Source organism: Rhinoderma darwinii, chromosome 11 (assembly GCF_050947455.1).
Source record: "Rhinoderma darwinii isolate aRhiDar2 chromosome 11, aRhiDar2.hap1, whole genome shotgun sequence".
Taxonomy (NCBI): Eukaryota; Metazoa; Chordata; class Amphibia; order Anura; family Rhinodermatidae; genus Rhinoderma; species Rhinoderma darwinii.
Window position 1 is genome coordinate 49986484 of NC_134697.1, and position 17301 is coordinate 50003784.

At 41.4% G+C, this 17301-nt stretch overlaps 2 protein-coding genes across 6 annotated transcripts in view; one reads left to right on the plus strand and one right to left on the minus strand.

Moving 5' to 3' along the window:
* The window catches only part of NOC3L (NOC3 like DNA replication regulator), a 48986-nt gene extending 37074 nt beyond the window's left edge, over positions 1 to 11912 (plus strand). The window contains exons 17-21 of the mRNA XM_075841413.1: positions 2510 to 2691; positions 7121 to 7249; positions 9069 to 9166; positions 10872 to 10956; positions 11633 to 11912. Of these exons, the coding sequence (XP_075697528.1) occupies positions 2510 to 2691; positions 7121 to 7249; positions 9069 to 9166; positions 10872 to 10956; positions 11633 to 11752 (614 nt within the window). The 3' untranslated portion in view covers positions 11753 to 11912. The remainder of the gene's footprint in view (positions 1 to 2509; positions 2692 to 7120; positions 7250 to 9068; positions 9167 to 10871; positions 10957 to 11632) is intronic.
* A 4352-nt stretch (positions 11913 to 16264) lies between these two features.
* PLCE1 (phospholipase C epsilon 1) overlaps positions 16265 to 17301 on the minus strand; it is a 218087-nt gene continuing 217050 nt past the window's right edge. For 4 of the 5 annotated variants that reach the window (XM_075841415.1, XM_075841418.1, XM_075841419.1 and 1 more), the window contains one exon: positions 16265 to 16354. The gene's annotated coding sequence lies outside the window, so the exon portion shown is untranslated. The remainder of the gene's footprint in view (positions 16355 to 17301) is intronic. The other variant, XM_075841416.1, reaches the window with a different exon arrangement.

Genomic DNA, 17301 nt, shown 5'->3' on the forward strand with positions numbered 1-17301 from the left:
TATTTAAATAACTTCAAACCAATTATATAAATTCTCCATCAAAACTAACATGAACGGTTGATATTCTCATAGCACACCCTTTCTATTGCAAAGCTATTATTGAGAGTGCCCTCTATAGCCCAATATTAACCAGCAGAGTTGTCCCAGAATTCACATTGCTGCAGGTTATTGCGCCCACCATCCGACTGCAGACTGTTAGAGGCTTGTTTTCTAGAGGAAATTGTATTCTAATTATTTTCTGAGTGGACCCAAATAAACTTTATTTAACTGTTTTTTTTTAACTTTTTTTCTGCGTTCCCTAGGAATAGTTGGATCGCGTGCACTCTATACTGCAATACTAATGTATATTGTGATTTTGACAAGTGATCGTAGCAACTAAGGGTTTAAATGGGCGGAATCAAAGTTGTCTTTGATTCCGCCTGTTGCGGTGAGGTGTTGGCTGAGCACCCGCTGAGTGTGGGGCGCGCTCAACACTTCCCTTTAACGTTTGTCACGTACATGTACGAGACCATGCGTTAGGGGGCTAAAGAAGCACTCCTAGCAAAATGTTTTGGGTCCCCTTGTTTGTCGTTGAGGTGGCATAAACGCTACTGTGGTTAGAAAACTCACCTATGGCTTTATTTAGTAGTTTGAGCCTGCGTTCCCAGCTGCTGTTCGGTTACATGACCCCCGCTCTGACTGAATCTTACAGCATCTGCTGTGTGGACATGAAGTCAGTCTATCTATTCATTCCCATAAGACTCACATCCAGACTTTCATAGGATTGAATATAGATACAGGAAAAAACTGCTGCCAAAAACATTACAACCAGATTGTGTTAAGGCAGCGAGCCTACAGCCAATACTAAAATGTTTGCTCAGAATCTGCCATTTTTAACTTTGGGTTTAAAGTGGATCTGTCACCAGTTTATCAATTCCCCATCTCCTGACTAATCTAATAGTTGCTTTGCTCCTGATGACTTCAGTGTGATTTTGTTTTGAAAAACTTTTATTATTTGCAAAGTTATGAGCATTTTTCTAAATATTATAATGTGTGTCTAATAGCCAAATAGGAGGTGACTCTTTCTTTTCACTCTGGGCGGTGTAATGTTTTCTGTATGTCGCTGTCCAATCAGCACACAGCTTCACCCCCTTCCCTGCCCAGCAACACAGTGTGATCATATGGTATACAGCATCCATTCCCGACTGTGTATTTAACTGATGATATCTCCGGTTGTGTCACCGCGAACGGCGATCCTGGTGCCATATGAAAGATTAGAATCTCCTCTTTCATATGCCATCAGATATGGCTGTTTGAAGTGACCCCCCTTCCCTCCAGCCTCAGTCTCTCACACTGTGTGAAGCAGCTTCATGCTGATAGGACAGCGTCAGAGGCTGTGAGGAGGCTCCACCTCAGGAGAATCACTGCTGATGACACCCACTTGTCAAGTATAGGCTCATTTACATAGTTAGAAAAAAAAGCTTCTAACTTAATAAATAAAAGTTTTGGGACACAATTTTCACTAGCTTTATCCGTGTGACAGCGCCTATTAGATTAGCTAGGAGATAGGGCATTACTAAACTAGTGACAGATCCTCTTTAAGGGTCCAGTCACACAGCAGAAATTTCTGTGACTGAAAATCAGTTCCATTCATCTGCATTGAACTTGCAGAAATCCATGCACCTGCTGTAGACATCCCTATTCAGTTGAATGGAACTGATTTTCAGTCTCAAAGATCTCTACAACAAAATTTGCTGTGTGTGACTGCACTCTGAGGCCCCATGCACACGACCGTATTTACATCTATCCCGAAATACTGTCCATAAATCCGGATCCGTAGGCACCCGTATATATGGAAGGGTGTTCGGAAATCCGGTCCGTATTGCAGCCGTATATACGGATCCGTTAAAAAAAAAAAAAAAGAGGATGCAAATGATGTCATCAACATGTTGCATAGCAACGCTTCCGTAAATACAGACGGTATATGGATGCACATCCGTAGCCGTCCGTATTTACAGAAGCTCCCATGGGCTTCTATGGGAGAGTCCTTGCCGGAGGGATAAATTTAACAACTTATAATATAAATTGGAGGTCTACTCTACCAATATCTTCTATGGGAGAGTCCTTGCCGGAATTATGGACAAGAATAGGACAGGTTCTATAATTTTTTCAGCACGGACACCCATCAGTAAAAATAATGAAAGGTGTCCACGGCCAATAGAAATGAATGGGTCTGTAAATACTGATGAAAAATACGGTGGTCTGCATGGGGCCTAAGTCAGAGTAATTTTACTAATATTTATTTATGAAAAGTGCTGAATTAATGGAGTTTCACTGTGTTTTAAATTAGAAGTTCAGAATACGAGTTACCTCTTGAGTAATACAAATCACATGAGTTGTAAGGTCACATGAAGGGATACTGAAGGGTTTGTGGTTTTAGGACAGTGAATTGTAAATATTTCATGCAACTGTAATAGAAAAGTTCTATCTGTGAGAGGTTTTTCCTTCATGAATGAGTCTCTGCTTCCAGGGTCTACAAATGATGATACAGTGATTGCTCTTCAGTGTCTGGAACTGATGCTCACCAAGCGTAGGAAGCAAGTGTCCCCACAAAGAGCTCTGGCCTTTATAAAGAGACTCTCCGTTTTGGCGCTACATGTCCTACCCAATTCATGTATCGGCATCATGTCCACCAACAGAGGACTCCTGCAAGTAAGTAAATCTGCACAGAGAGCGCATGCTGTTGGCGGTTTCAGATTAATAATCATCTACACTTGTCACTGATTTGTGGGCACACGCGGCATCAACTATAGGGCTTCAGCAGGTAAACAGGCCGTCCGCACAGATGTCACATGAAGGACGGCTCACAGTTGTATTTATTGTGTATAAAGTGCGAGCTGAATTCTCTTGAGAAATGAATCTTTCTTCTCCCCACCCGCAGTATAATTTGCTAGACTTTTATTGAATATTGAGCCTGGAGGAAGCCCCGATCTATACAGAAGCCGCTGGCTAAACGACAGTTCTCTGACATGGAAACTACCACTATTGACCACCGAGAGGCTCCTGTCTGCTGCTTCCTTTGAACTTCTTATTCAGACACAAATGTCTTGTCCGTTCTATTCTGGAAAGTGGCAATGAAGCGTTCCAGGCGGAACCGGACCTTGTTCTGTAACAGAACATTCCCCATCTTGAGTATGGCACATAACACAAAGCTATTCCGCTCTGTAATGGTGAATATGCCCAGATAGGTTTTGTCTTTACTTTGATTTCTTCAGTTAATTGCTGAATTAGGAATCCGTTTTACAGAGTTGGAGAAATTGCCACAACCCGGGTACAACGTGCAGCAGAAATGAGTAGTAAAATGAGGATAACAAAAAAAAAAAAAGACCCGTTTTATCTCTCTAGGGAAGATGCTAAATTTGCTTTAATGTGTGCGTCCCCTCTGAAGTCATAACAGGGACTCACAAATATTCCCATCAGTTGGGGGGATTCACAAAAGAATGCATTATGCAGATGAATATAAACAACAAATGCACATTCAGATATTTTTCCCATAATCTCTAAGGATCTGACCGCTGGACGTCTCGCCTGTGTTATTGTAAACAGTCTTCCTTGTTTCCATCTTAATTCACAGAAAGAGATGAGAATGCACCACACAAATACAATATTTCATAAGATGCCATCGCATCCCGTTAAAAGTTTTAAAGCATTACATGGCCCAATGTCCTTTATCTAATGGACCTTCTGTTAGGAACATGGAGACCAAAATACACTCTGTGGGGAACATTTATCAAACCTGTCACAAAAACCGGCCTAAATGCCACCAATCAGAGCTCAGCTCTTATTTCTATACTGCTCTGGAAACAAATGAAAGCTGCACTGTGATTGGTTGCTGTGGGAACAAGGCAGGATTTGTGGTGATAGATGAAAGCTGATGTGTGTGGATTTTAAATGCAAGTTACTCCTGGTGCAGATGGAAAGCTGATACTTGTAGTCTGGCATATATATAAATACAAGACTGTAAAGGCAGAAGTCTGTAAATGCCCTGCATGTTATATCATGAAAATTTTTATGCCTGGACAACCCCTTTAACCAAATGTATAGCTTATCCTCAGGATCGGCACCCCCGCCGATCAGATATTTTGAGGGGGCCACCACACGTATAAGCGCTGCTTCCTCACAATTTCTGTCACTGCTCACACTGAATTGCCAACACGCTTGTATCACTTGAATGGGAGAAGTCTGTAATACTGTAAACAGTCGCTACAAGCGTGTTGGCGATTCACAGTATGAGCAGGTAAGGAATGAAGGGGAAGCAGCGCTCGTGCAAGCGCTGCAGCCCCTTTAAGACAGCTGATCGTTGGGTGTCGGACCCCCACCAATCAGAAATTGATGGTCTAACCTCAATATCTGATGACTGGACAACCTCTTTAAATTAACTATATCTTTACAGACCGCTAATATCTTCTGTGTACATTAAGAACAGGATTTTCTATCGCTTCCAAGCGAATTACCTCCTAGTCAGATGAATTTCACCAATTACTCCAAAAACTAGTAATATGGAACAAAATTGCTCAACTGCCATCATATTAGAGTGTGCGTGGCTACTATTGCTGCTGTTTCTATAAGTAACTGATGCCACTGCCGTTATTCATGGGAGTGCCTTTCTTCTTCACATTGCTGGTCACATCAATCAGATGTGCAGGGGGCATGGAGGGAGGTGAGTGCGTGGCTCTAAACTTTGGAGACGAAAAGGACAAATATATGTGGGTGTTCTTAAGTTATATTGCGAACATGCCTGAGACATCATACACCAGTGCCCCCCGTATCAGAGGGAGGAAGAATTCTGTGTCCAGCCTAGGTTAGGGGCACCACACGTACTAGTCAGGTTCAGAAACTAGGTTCTATAACATATTACATCTAAATATAAGGAAACTGAATGATACTCCTGCCCAAGGGCATTCTTGTGGCTCAGTATCTTAAAACATTTTTAACCAAATTTCAGTCCTTTATGGCTACATTTATTTGTCTTGCACTCCTCGAGACATGAACTGTCCTCCAGCGCCCTAAACAGGTGCTGCTGCTTTGCCAGATTTTTATTTGTATGATCTGGCTGGTTAGGTGCAGGATCTGTGCCACTGCGTTACAAATTCTGTACTACCAAACTCTGAATGTTTATTGGCCCAACATCTCGGGTTGTCTACTTTGCGTTCTGCACTTGAGCAGCTGACATTGTGCATGGGGAGTAACCATTGTGGGAACAAAGTGGCCAAGCAGGTTTTTGGAGGGAGAGTGGAATTGTTTGCCTGAGGGAGATCTACTCTAATAGTTCTCATTTGTTGTTTACTCTATTGCAGGAGAGGTGCGGAGTGCCACTGGCTACATTTTATAAACCTCTCCAACTTTGACATGCGTGGCAATTCCAATTTCCCATTAATGACAGGACTATTTCTGAGTACCCTTGATTGGGCTTTAAAACTCAAGGCCCCAAAGGAATTATCTGGGTCTTATATACTCATCAACCGGGAACCAAATTGTCAGCTAGGCCTCTCGTGGTTGAAGATGTATGGGATATCCCTCACTTACATGCAGAGGAGACTTAAGAGCCTCACTAATTCTCCGCTGTATCTGCCACAGCAAACAATAAATGGATTCAAATGTATATAGTTCAACACTGCTATTTAACCCCTTATAGACTATTTAAAATGAAACACCTTGACCACTCCAGAAGCCATAGTCCCCATTTTGGCATCTGATTTGGGACTGTCCTTATCTCAAGGCCTTCTGGGAAGAGGTTACACAGCTTGTGTCTGATTGCGTGGTGCCACCGGTGCTAAATCCAGAGGTGGTTTGCGGCTTGTGCCCTCTGGAGGAGGAGCTTTTTGGCCTCACCCCACTAGAATTCTCCATAGAGAGACTTTTATGGTTTCTTTGTAAGAAAAGTGGTTGCTCTTCGTTGCATGGGAGACCAGCCACCCACACTTTCCCAGTGGAGAATTCTAGTTAATAAACCATATTTATTTTTTTATAAGGAATTGTTTTATCAACCCTGGAAATATCCTGACAAATTGATGAAGGTATGGGTATGTCGCACTTCACTTAGTCTTCCTCCGGCACTCTATGCTCCTTCATTGACCGTCTTTAGTTGCTTTTGCAATGTTAGAGTGCCCCTTTGAGCCCTGTGGGGTTTGGATAACTTTAGCAACTTTTCTTCATTGTCTCCTATGTGATGATTATGTATGATGTACTCCTCCATCTGTTGCCTTTATACCGGTTACTTGCTGTACCTTGAATGTTTTATACTGTTATGTGCTTAAAGAGGTTCTGTCACCAGATTCTCAAATCCCTATCTCTTATTGCATGTGATCGGCGCTGCAATGTAGATAACAGTAAAGTTTTTGGTTTCTTTTTAAAAACGTTCATTTTTGGCCAAGTTATGAGCTATTTTATATATATGCAAATGAGCTTTGAAATGGACAACTGGGCGGTTTTTTTTGTTATGTCCAACTGGGCGTGTATTGTGTTTTTAACTGGGCGTGTTTACGTGTATGACGCTGACCAATCAGTGACCAGTCAGCATCATACACTCCTCTCCATTGATTTACACGGCAGCGATGTGCAGCCACATACACAGAGATTAACGTTACTGCAGTGTCCTGATAATGAATACACATGATCATCCAGCCTGGACGTCATGTGTACTCAGAATCCTGACACTTCTGACTCTTTTCTGTGAGATTCCAGCTAGCCACGCGTAATCTCGCAAGATTACGGAGGTAAACGATTGATTGGTTAGCGTCATACACGTAAACCCACCCCCCCCCCCACCTTCTTAAAAACACACTACACGCCCAGTTGGACATAACGAAAAAAAAACGCCCAGTTGTCCCTTTCAAAGCTCATTTGCATATATATAAAATAGCTCATAATTTGGCCAAAAATGAACGTTTAAAAAAAAACAAAACCCGTTACTGTTATCTACATTGCAGCGCCAATCACATGCAATAGGAGATAGGGGTTTGAGAATCTGGTGACAGAGCCTCTTTAAAACAAGTTTAAAAAAATTTATAAGGAAAAGGATAACTTCTGTCCTGTGATCATTATTTCTGCTTGTTTTCACATAGTTTCTATGTTATTTCAGACATTCCCAAAGACTGACATTCTGCTTGACAATGAATCTCAAGGCAGTGGACTCTACCTACCAGAGCTTGATGAGCCGGAATACTGTAATGCACAAAATACAGCCTTGTGGGAGCTGCACACCTTACAGGTAATTTGCCAGTTGACAAAGTTCTGCAGAAAGCGGAGATTCCGTATTTTAACAGAAATAGCCATTCCTATCAGAGATGAGATTACAGGCTGAGTATATAATAATTAGTATGCAGAGAGATTAGATCTCTTATTGAGCAAACTTGCATTAGCTCCTTTAACACGGGCCAATGATCTGGAAAAGGAGCGATCATATGAACGCTCATTCCCAATCATTGCCCTGTGTAAACGGCATGATCGGCTGATCATATCGTTTTTGCAGCAGAAAATATTATCGTTGTCGACAGCACGTCTCCCTATGTAAATAGAGCGATGTGCAGCCAACATGATGGAAATGCATGGAGACGAGCGAACGTAGTAACGATCGCTCGTCCTTCTACAACCAAGAGCTGTCTCGTTGATCGGCGCTGGTTACAGCCCCTGTTGGCCGGTGTAAAAGGACCCAAACTGTGAAGAGTCTCTGGAATAACTTATGAAGACCTGATTTATGAAGACTTGTGTATTGGAAATGAGAATGGTATGTGCAGCTGTCAGTGTTGTGTGAAAGCTGTGACCCTATAAAGAACCAGTGTGAAGATATCCAAAGATCATCACCAAGAAGTCATTTTTATCTCACATCCTCCAGATTTATGGAACTGCAAATATATTTTGATGGCACTTGCAGATAAGGAGACTTCATAATGTGAGAATGAGATGTGTCCTTCTCTAGATCCAGGGACATTCTAGATGCCAAGACGCAGTCAGCCATATAAACGTAGTGCTCATGTCACAAGAAGTCCTGGACAAGACCAACTTTTAGGAAGATTTGATAAAGAATATGTTGTGTGAATTGGTAAATTCTTTCATTGTTGATCAGCTGCAAACTCTTCCAGGCTCCACTGCAGTAGATATTTAAAGAGAAACTCCACCCTTCCTTTTATATTAAAGGCTATGTAAACCTTTGACTGCCATTTTTGTTTTAAAAAATAATCACTTTGTGTGTATTGTGCAACTTAAAAATTTAGTTTGTATAAAAAAATATTTTTACTTTTTGAGATGCATCTGCTTTGTATTCTCTATACAGAGCAACTGTATCGTGCGCTAAGACCTGAATCCGTCAGTCCCGTGGACATGAGATGTTCAGTGTCAGTGGGTCCACGCAGGATCCACCTCTAATCTATCACATCTAACAGGTGGATCCTGAGTGTCACATACACACAGGGACCACTGTCATTGAAACCCATTAGTCCCACGGACCTGACAGGTACAGGATTTAGCAAACGATACAGGTGCTCTGTATACAGAATACAGAGCAGATGTATCTCAAAAAGTTTTATTAAAAACGAATTTAAAAGTTACGCACACACTATGTAAATATGTATTTCACTTTCAAAGATGTACATAGTCTAAGTGTCAGAATTGCTCAAATAGCAATTCCCTAGTGTAATGTTGGAATTGGTCTCTAAAGCTGCAGGTTCCTGTATATGCTGTTAAGGATTGCAGAACCATGCCGGTGTAAAAAAACAGACTGGGGCTTATCTATCCAAACATCTGATAAAACCAGCCTGTTGCCAATAGCAACCAATCAGTCGATTATTTGGTTTTTCCACTTGACAAGTGGTGGATAGGCTGAAGTTTGGCCACATCCCGCAGGGTATTACCAGAAGACTACTGCAGCTAAAGAGAGCAGATCCAGTAATACCTGTAGATTTGGGAATTGCACCCTATTCACTGCTCATTGATATTTCTACCGCTCCTGAACCTGCTGAAAATATTGTTTTTATGTTCTTTGAATGCACTTGTCTGGCTGAATAAGAAATGGAATCTATTTGCTCTTTCAGAGACATTATCACCCTGTAGTCCGGGTTTTTGCCGCTCACCTCTGTGCCGGGGCTCCTTCTGAAGGCTCATCAGCGCTTAGAGCTTCGTTAAGTAGAAGGTATGACCATTATGTTTGAGAGATTATATGAAAAAAAACAACGGATATAATTTTACAAATAAGTTAGCATTTCTCTGTGATGACACTAGTTATTTCTGGTAAAATGAGGCTTGCCATGAAAACCCAGCCATATTGTTGATGGGAGAGACATTCTACATATATAGACATCATGTCTGTTCCTCTGACAGACACCTTTTTAAAAAGAAATTCCACCACCCCTAATGTAACCCACACTATAAGGCCAGGTTCACACATAGCGTAAATACTGCAGATTTTTCGCAACGTATTTGATTCTAGAATATCTGCAGCATAATACAGTCGTAGCGTAGTGGCTGAGATCTGAACAAATCTCATCCAGGCGCCTCATAAAAAATCAGCCGGAAAACCGTTCATAAATTGACATGCGGTGCGTTTGTTTTAATCCACACCATGTCAATTTATGCCGCAGAATCACTTTTCTGTTGTGGGTGTTTCCCATTGAATTCAATGGGGAGGTAAAACCCACAACAAATAGCAGATGTTGTGATTTTTGCGGTGGAAAAGCTCAGATTCAGCTGCAAAAATCGCAACTCAGAAAAAAAAAAATATTTTATACTTACCCGGAACACTGTGCTCCTCGTCCAGCCCGGCTTTCAAGGATGACGTTTCATCCCATGTGACTGCTGCAGCGGTCACATGGGATAGATAAAACGTCAGCCTAGGTGGCAGGACGTCAGAGGGACGCGTCAACATGGCTACGGGTAAGTATAGATTTTTATTTTTTTCATGTAGTTTTTTGCAGCGAACATTCTGGCCGAAAAACGGCACCACAATTTGGTTGGGGACCGGGGCAGATACGCTGTGTGCTTTTACACGGCATACCCGCCTTTTTTCCTCATGCTGCCTCCAACTTGCTTTTTAGAAAAAAAAAATATATTTTACAGATACCACCGGCACCTGACCGTTCCATCGTGATATGTGTAATTTTAACGACCAGAATAGTTCTGCATATAGCGCTATTGATCCCATCAAATCGGACAGAATCTGTAACGGAGGCTTTGGGGTCAGAGTTTAACTAAACCGTGAGATTCTAGGAGATTATAAATATACTTATAAACTGCATATATTTTATAGTGTTAATAGGGAAGGGGTGTCCTGCTTTAGATTTGCTCTATTTTCTTATCCCTTCTGTCTCTAGGGCAGTGCGAAGACGGTGAATTCACAGTCTAATATAGGGTCCCTAAACCCAGAGCCTATAGCTTAAGTTCTCTTCCTTGGGGACTCGCTGATGGGACTAAACATAAGAAATAAGAAGGAAATGAACCCGAGGCTCTTGGGAACTTTCTTGCTGTAGGTCTTTAGTCTGTTGGCTTTTTGTATGTAATGGAAAGATTCTTTTTAAATATATCAAGAAGAACTATTCTTCCAAATGGAGCAAAATCTTTCAGTGAAGAACTAGAAACCTTATAGGACCAGCTAAAAATGTATATAATTATACAATGTTAATAAACGCAGCTAATTACAAAATGCACTAGATGGAGCCTATGGCATCTGCGTCTCATATGTCCCCTACCTTACCTGTTATTAACGCTGCTATAGCTAAATCCAGATAAGAACAAGACCACTCCCGTTCTATTCACATATTTGACCCCAAGTGTCACCATGTTCTGAAGTCTATTTAGTATTACACATGCCTGTCTAAGTACAATGTATTCATGTTTTGCAGATCTGCTGTAGAATTGTTTGGTGATTACTCTATGAATGAAATGAACTTCAATCCACAAGTTCCTGAAACTGTTCCCAAGATTAAGGTATTTATTTACTGACCCCGTCACGATTATCTTGACCTCAATTGAACAGAGAACTGGTTCTTATGGATAATGCCTCTACTATTGGTGACATTGCTTTCATTTGCAGTTAAAGCTTTGTTGCTGTAGGTCACATCTCCAGTTTGTATCTATTGGTTTTCATACTTGATGCTGATTATTTTACTATTACTTCTGTCAGCCACGTACAACTAGCCACAGAGTATGAATGCTGCAATGATATCCAGCTTAGAATAAGTGCCGGATAAAGTGGAGAGGTCGATGACATATGCTGAGGAGCAACTGTCTGTCCAAAAGTATAGCTTCACAATGACAGGACATGTAAAGCGATAGAGGGGGTAACTAGCTAGCTGCATCTGAATGAAACTGATCTAAAATCCATTCCAAATGATGAATACAGCTTTAAGGATATCCTTCTCTCTGATCCATTCCCACCTGTGAGAGAAAAATGTATATCTATATCCTCACTGGTCGTTTTCAGCAGCCTTTATAAGCGTGTTTAAATATCAGTCCTGCGCCACTTTACAAACACCTAGAACACTGCAAGAAATAAAGCTGCCACATGTAGTTAGTGGATGACCTTAGTGGAACTCACCTCGGCCTGTTCAGTGAGGGCCTCGAGCGATGGAAATGTCTAATTATCTGCGGTTTTGTGTTGCAGTTCAAAGGTAGAACACGTGAGCTGAGTGAAGACCTGCAGGAGATGGTGGAGGCGCAGCTGCGCAACGTACCGGCGGACGAGCTGGATTTTGCATCACAAGTAAAAGATTTCAATTCATGATGGTGGTGAGACATATAAAGTAAAAAAGACCATTCATAAAGAACATCTTAAGGACTTACAGATATTTATTGATTGTATTTTTCTGTGCCTTTTGTATATACAGAGCTCCAGGTGTGACACAGAAAACAATCTGTGATCAATAAAGGTGTTTTTAAATCAACTTTGTCTTTACATTCAAATAGCTACAGCCATAGTGACCTTAAAGAATCCTTACTGACAGTCATGAAGCAAGTCGTCTTTATTCTCAACATATACAAATACAACAGGGTTTCAAGTCTGTATATATTAAGTAGTCCAAATGGAAGAAGTAGTTTTACAAAATCCACACTTTTCAAAACTGGCACAAAAAGGTCATGACACTGTCACTCACGTCATAGCATGCATAAATTAGGCACATTCAAGACCAAATACCAGAAATCACAATTATTACAAACATTGAAATACTTTAGTGCCCTGTACATACGAGTTGCCCTGCTGGGCACTTCTCACAATTCACTATAACACTGCTGCTGAACAAGGCATGAAAACCGTTCAGGGGCTGGCAGATCATTGATCACCATTACCAGTGTTCATGTCTGAGAAGTGATATCCATTTCATAACATTGGGCTTTACTTGCTGACCTAAATCTAACTATACAGCAACTACATAAACCTAGTTTAATAAGTATTACATATCTATACAGAATCCATGTTTATTTCTCTTCTACCTGCAGGTTGTTAGTTCATGTTCTGTATTGGGACCACTTTTGTACATGTACAAAAGTGGTCCCAAGAAGTTTAATTTTCTATACATTAAAGAGGCTCTGTCACCAGATTTTGCAGCCCCTATCTGCTATTGCAGCAGATAGGCGCTGCAATGTAGATTACAGTAACGTTTTTATTTTAAAAAAACTAGCATTTTTGGCCAAGTTATGACCATTTTTGTAGTTATGCAAATGAGGCTTGCAAAAGTCCAAGTGGGTGTGTTTAAAAGTAAAAGTCCAAGTGGGTGTGTATTATGTGCGTACATCGGGGCGTTTTTAATACTTTCACTAGCTGGGCGCTCTGATGAGAAGTAACATCCTCTTCTCTTCAGAACGCCCAGCTTGTGACAGTGCAGATCTGTGACGTCACTCACAGGTCCTGCATCGCGACGGCCACATCGGCACCAGAGGCTACAGTTGATTCTGCAGCAGCATCAGCGTTTGCAGGTAAGTCGATCTTACCTGCAAACGCTGATGCTGCTGCAGAATCAACTGTAGCCTCTGCTGCCGATGTGGCCGTCACGATGCAGGACCTGTGAGTGACGTCACAGATCTGCACTGTCAGAAGCTGGGCGTTCTGAAGAGAAGAGGATGTTACTTCTCTTCACAGCGCCCAGCTAGTAAAAGTATTAAAAACGCCCCGATGTACGCACCTAATACACGCCCACTTGGACTTTTACTTTTAAACACACCCACTTGGACTTTTGCAAGCCTCATTTGCATAATTACAAAAATGGTCATAACTTGGCCAAAAATGCTCGTTTTTTAAAAATAAAAACGTTACTGTAATCTACATTGCAGCGCCGATCTGCTGCAATAGCAGATAGGGGTTGCAAAATCTGGTGACAGAGCCTCTTTAAACTGCATCTCCATGCCTAAAGGCTTGTATTAGTCCCCTACTACCTAAGCATTACATTTCTCCAGAAATAGGGGTGAAAACAAGCACTGCAAGGGAGAAAAGTGCTGATAACTAACTTCATGTGTGATGTACAGAGTGGGAGGCTAAAGGTCTTAACATGACAGGTAACCTGTGATCAGTCCAACATGTTGACAACCGCCCTATAAGGTTACTGGCTTACTTGCATTACTAGCACGTTCAGTACAGTATAGACAGGCAGAATCGGCACTATGGATGTACAAAGGTGTTTTTTAGTCTCATTCTGTAACTCCATTTAAAAACTTCTGTTTCTAAAGAAAAACTGCTCCAGAGAACACGTTTAACATTGTGCAGGTTTACAAGAGCGTTCTAAAGAAAATAAATAGCACAAAAAGTCTCCCAAAATGTTTTACCGTACAAGTTTCCGGTGTGCTCTTAAAGGTATGTTCACACGGGTTGAATTTGCAGCGCAAAACTGCAGCAAATCCGATCCAGATTCTACAGGAACTGCCAGCCAATAGTCTCACGTGCTCACTTTCTGGCAGATTTGCCACTGCAGATCACCGATGAAGTGATAATAAAAAGTCCATACTGACCTACCCCTGTTCTACCACAGTGACGCATCACTCTTCCCAGGCATGGTGTTTGTGCTACCGGCTGCCTGGCATGACGTTTTCGGTCATCTGATCGGCTGCAACAGTCACATGGGATGAAACATCATCCCGAGAAGCCAGCAGCACGGAGACCAGATAGGGGAGGTTTGATGCATCACTATGGGAATTCCAGGAGTGGTAAGTATGAACTTTTTTTTTAATGCAAATTCTAAACTTTGCCACAGCAACAATCTCAACACTTGCTATTTGTTGTAGAATTTTACTTCCCCATTGAACTTCATGCGGAAGGTCTGCAACAAATATGAAACCATTCTGCAGCATAAATTGACATGCTGCAGTTTAAAAAAAAAAAAAATCTACACTGCAGGTCAATTTCTGCAGTGTGTGAATGGGATTTTTAAAATCTCATCCACTTTGCTGCTACTGTCATACCGGACAGAAAATCTGAAGCAATTACACTGTGTGAATGTCTCCAAAACAGCTACAGAAACCACCTGGTACAATAGTACTAGATCACATAGAAGTCTGCCAACTTATAGTATTGGCATAAAACACTACACTCCAACTTAGTGTAAATACCATTAACTATACAATCTACAGTAACTGTTTCAGCTCACAATTCTCAATATGCAGAATAGGAGAATGACACTCATTCATGACATGGCCAACAAGAACACAAACTATTTACTTAAGGACGTCATCCGATTGTGATGAAATCCAGGTTACCAATTAATGTGCCTACTCTGCCCAATTTATTTCAATCTCCTGGCTTATGTCATTAAGATACTGTACAATGGAAGGCAATCTGCCAGTAGTGCTCCATGTTCTGTATGAATACTAGATTTGGATAAATTAAGTGTTGTGGTACCACAGATAGAATATTACCAATCTTAAATATGTGGCACTGCCCACACATTATCAAAGAAAATGCCATATGACCTCTACTTTTAGGTCCATATGCCTTATCTGTAGGTTCTATATAAAAAAATAAATAGTAATAAAGTTTGCTGACCTCTATATAATGTATACAAGCCTCGTATTAGTAACTTAGTATCAACTATTTCTAAATTAAAACAGTCCTTCTGGTAGGATAGTCTGTAGTGAGTGCCAGGCTCATCCACAGCCACGTTTAGGTCAGGCTTTTGTCTTTTCTTGCACATAATAAGCTAACGTGATCCTTGCCCAGCCTCCGTGTACTGCTATCAAGTATCATCATTGCTAGGTTCAGTGTGGACAATGAAGTGTACACCAACACGGATAGCCATACAAATACCAGGATATGAGTTAAATACGTTGTGATAGCAATATAGACGTAATTTCCCTTTTAACAACTGCTCACACAAAAGACTAAATATTGAGCTCCACTACGAGTAAGGCTTTACTAAGAGTGTACAGCAGAATAGGATTATGGGGGAGATGTTGTTCCTCTACAATGCGTTGCCCTCTAGTAATGTATATTTCAGTAGATACAAGTTATCTGTAAGATATTTTAAAAAGATACTTAAAGGCACTAAACAATGTAAAGTATCTGTGGTAAGTGGCAACTGTGCCAACAATGCAAAAAACTAGGAGCGGGTCATTGTTGTAGTCCATGCTGTTGCCTGTACATTGGATTAAGCCATTTAGTGAGTACGGCATAAAAATAATCAAATAAAACATACATCTTAAATAAAAAGTAGTGTTTTACACTGCCAAGTACTAAATTCATAAGGTGCTACATATTCATAGAAAAGATGTATAAACACAACTATTAAATAAGAATGTAACACTGCAGGAAACCTGGACACAACAATACGGTGAAGAGCGTCTGCTTTACAGAACTCGCCAGAATATGACGCTGCTCTTCTGTAAAATACCCCCCCCCCTCCAATCTCCTACAGCGCTTCCATTTAAGACTCTATTGTGGATCATTCCATCTGTGCTGCCATTTCACTAGGGTTTAAATGTACAGTAAAATACATCCCCGGCAAATATTTCTTAGCAATGCCCTTAAGTGACATGTTCACAGACTTCACCTCCTCTCTTATAGAGCGAGTCCCTGTGTCCTTTCCTTCCACCACGCTTCACATTCAGGTCCAAACGCCTGTGCTCCTGATACACTATTCTCCAACCTTTACTCCGCTCCTGCTATGCAATGAGCGCCATAGGAAATCCGCTGTGATAACCAGGAAAGGCAACGTATTCACGTGAATTCCACTAGATTTGTATCACTCGTGTCATTTTGGCAGTTTCCAATTTTTGAGTAACTGAAAATACCAAGGTGCAGGTAATCTCAGACAGCAGGAAAGATGTCCGCTGGCTTGTTTGCCCCCTGCTGAAGCTATTTCTTCTGCTTTTCTTCTCACTATTTCAGAGCATATACAGCCACCTGAAAAATAAACGTAAACGTTCAGCTAGATGGATTTGTGCAGCATGGCAGACTTTCCTGCATCAAAGAAACAAACTGTGCTGTAAAACCACAATATGTAATATTAGAAGTAGGTGACCTTCTAAAACACATTTACATAAAGCAGTAGCTCTCCAGTTGTTTCAAAACTACAACTCTCAGCATGCCCTGACAACTGCTGTCTGTCAGTGCATGTTGGGATTTGTAGTTTTCCAACAACTGGAGAGCCACAGGTTGGAGACCACTGATATGAAGGGAGACCTCTGTGCATGACTGACCGTCTTTCCTATTCCACCTTCTCCAATAAAATTGATCACAGACGTAGCGACATTTTAAGATGATGCATCAGAAAATCCCATAATCCTTGCACGTCTAGACCACCTCGTTGTGTACAGAGACCATTTTTGCCCCTGTAGTATTTTTCCTCAGTTGCCAGATGAACAGGCAAGGTCTATAAAATATGTTAAGTATGGGAGTGAAGGCAGCCATGTTAAAACCGTGTTTCATGGATCCCTAAGGCCGGGTTACCATGGGTCGTATACTCTGCATAAAAATCACACCGCGTATCTGACCTGGAAACCGCTGTACCATATTGTGGTGAATTTTTTCGAACGTAATTTCCGCTGCGGAAAAAAGTGCTCATACTTCCTCCCTCTATCTTCTCTGCTCGTAGTCCGGCCTCCTACGATGATGTTGCAGGCCATGTGACTGCAGCCTGTGATTGGCTGCAGCGGTCACATGGGATGCAACGTTATCCCAGGTGGCCGTACTGCAGGAAGGAGGAGAGCGTTCCGGGAAAGTATGATTTATTTTTTTCCCAGAGTTGTACCGCAAAAGTCGTAACACTTAGCTTTCTGTTGCGGGTTTTGCATCCCCATTAAATTCAATGGAGAGAACCTGCAACGGAAAATCAACAAAAACGCAGCATA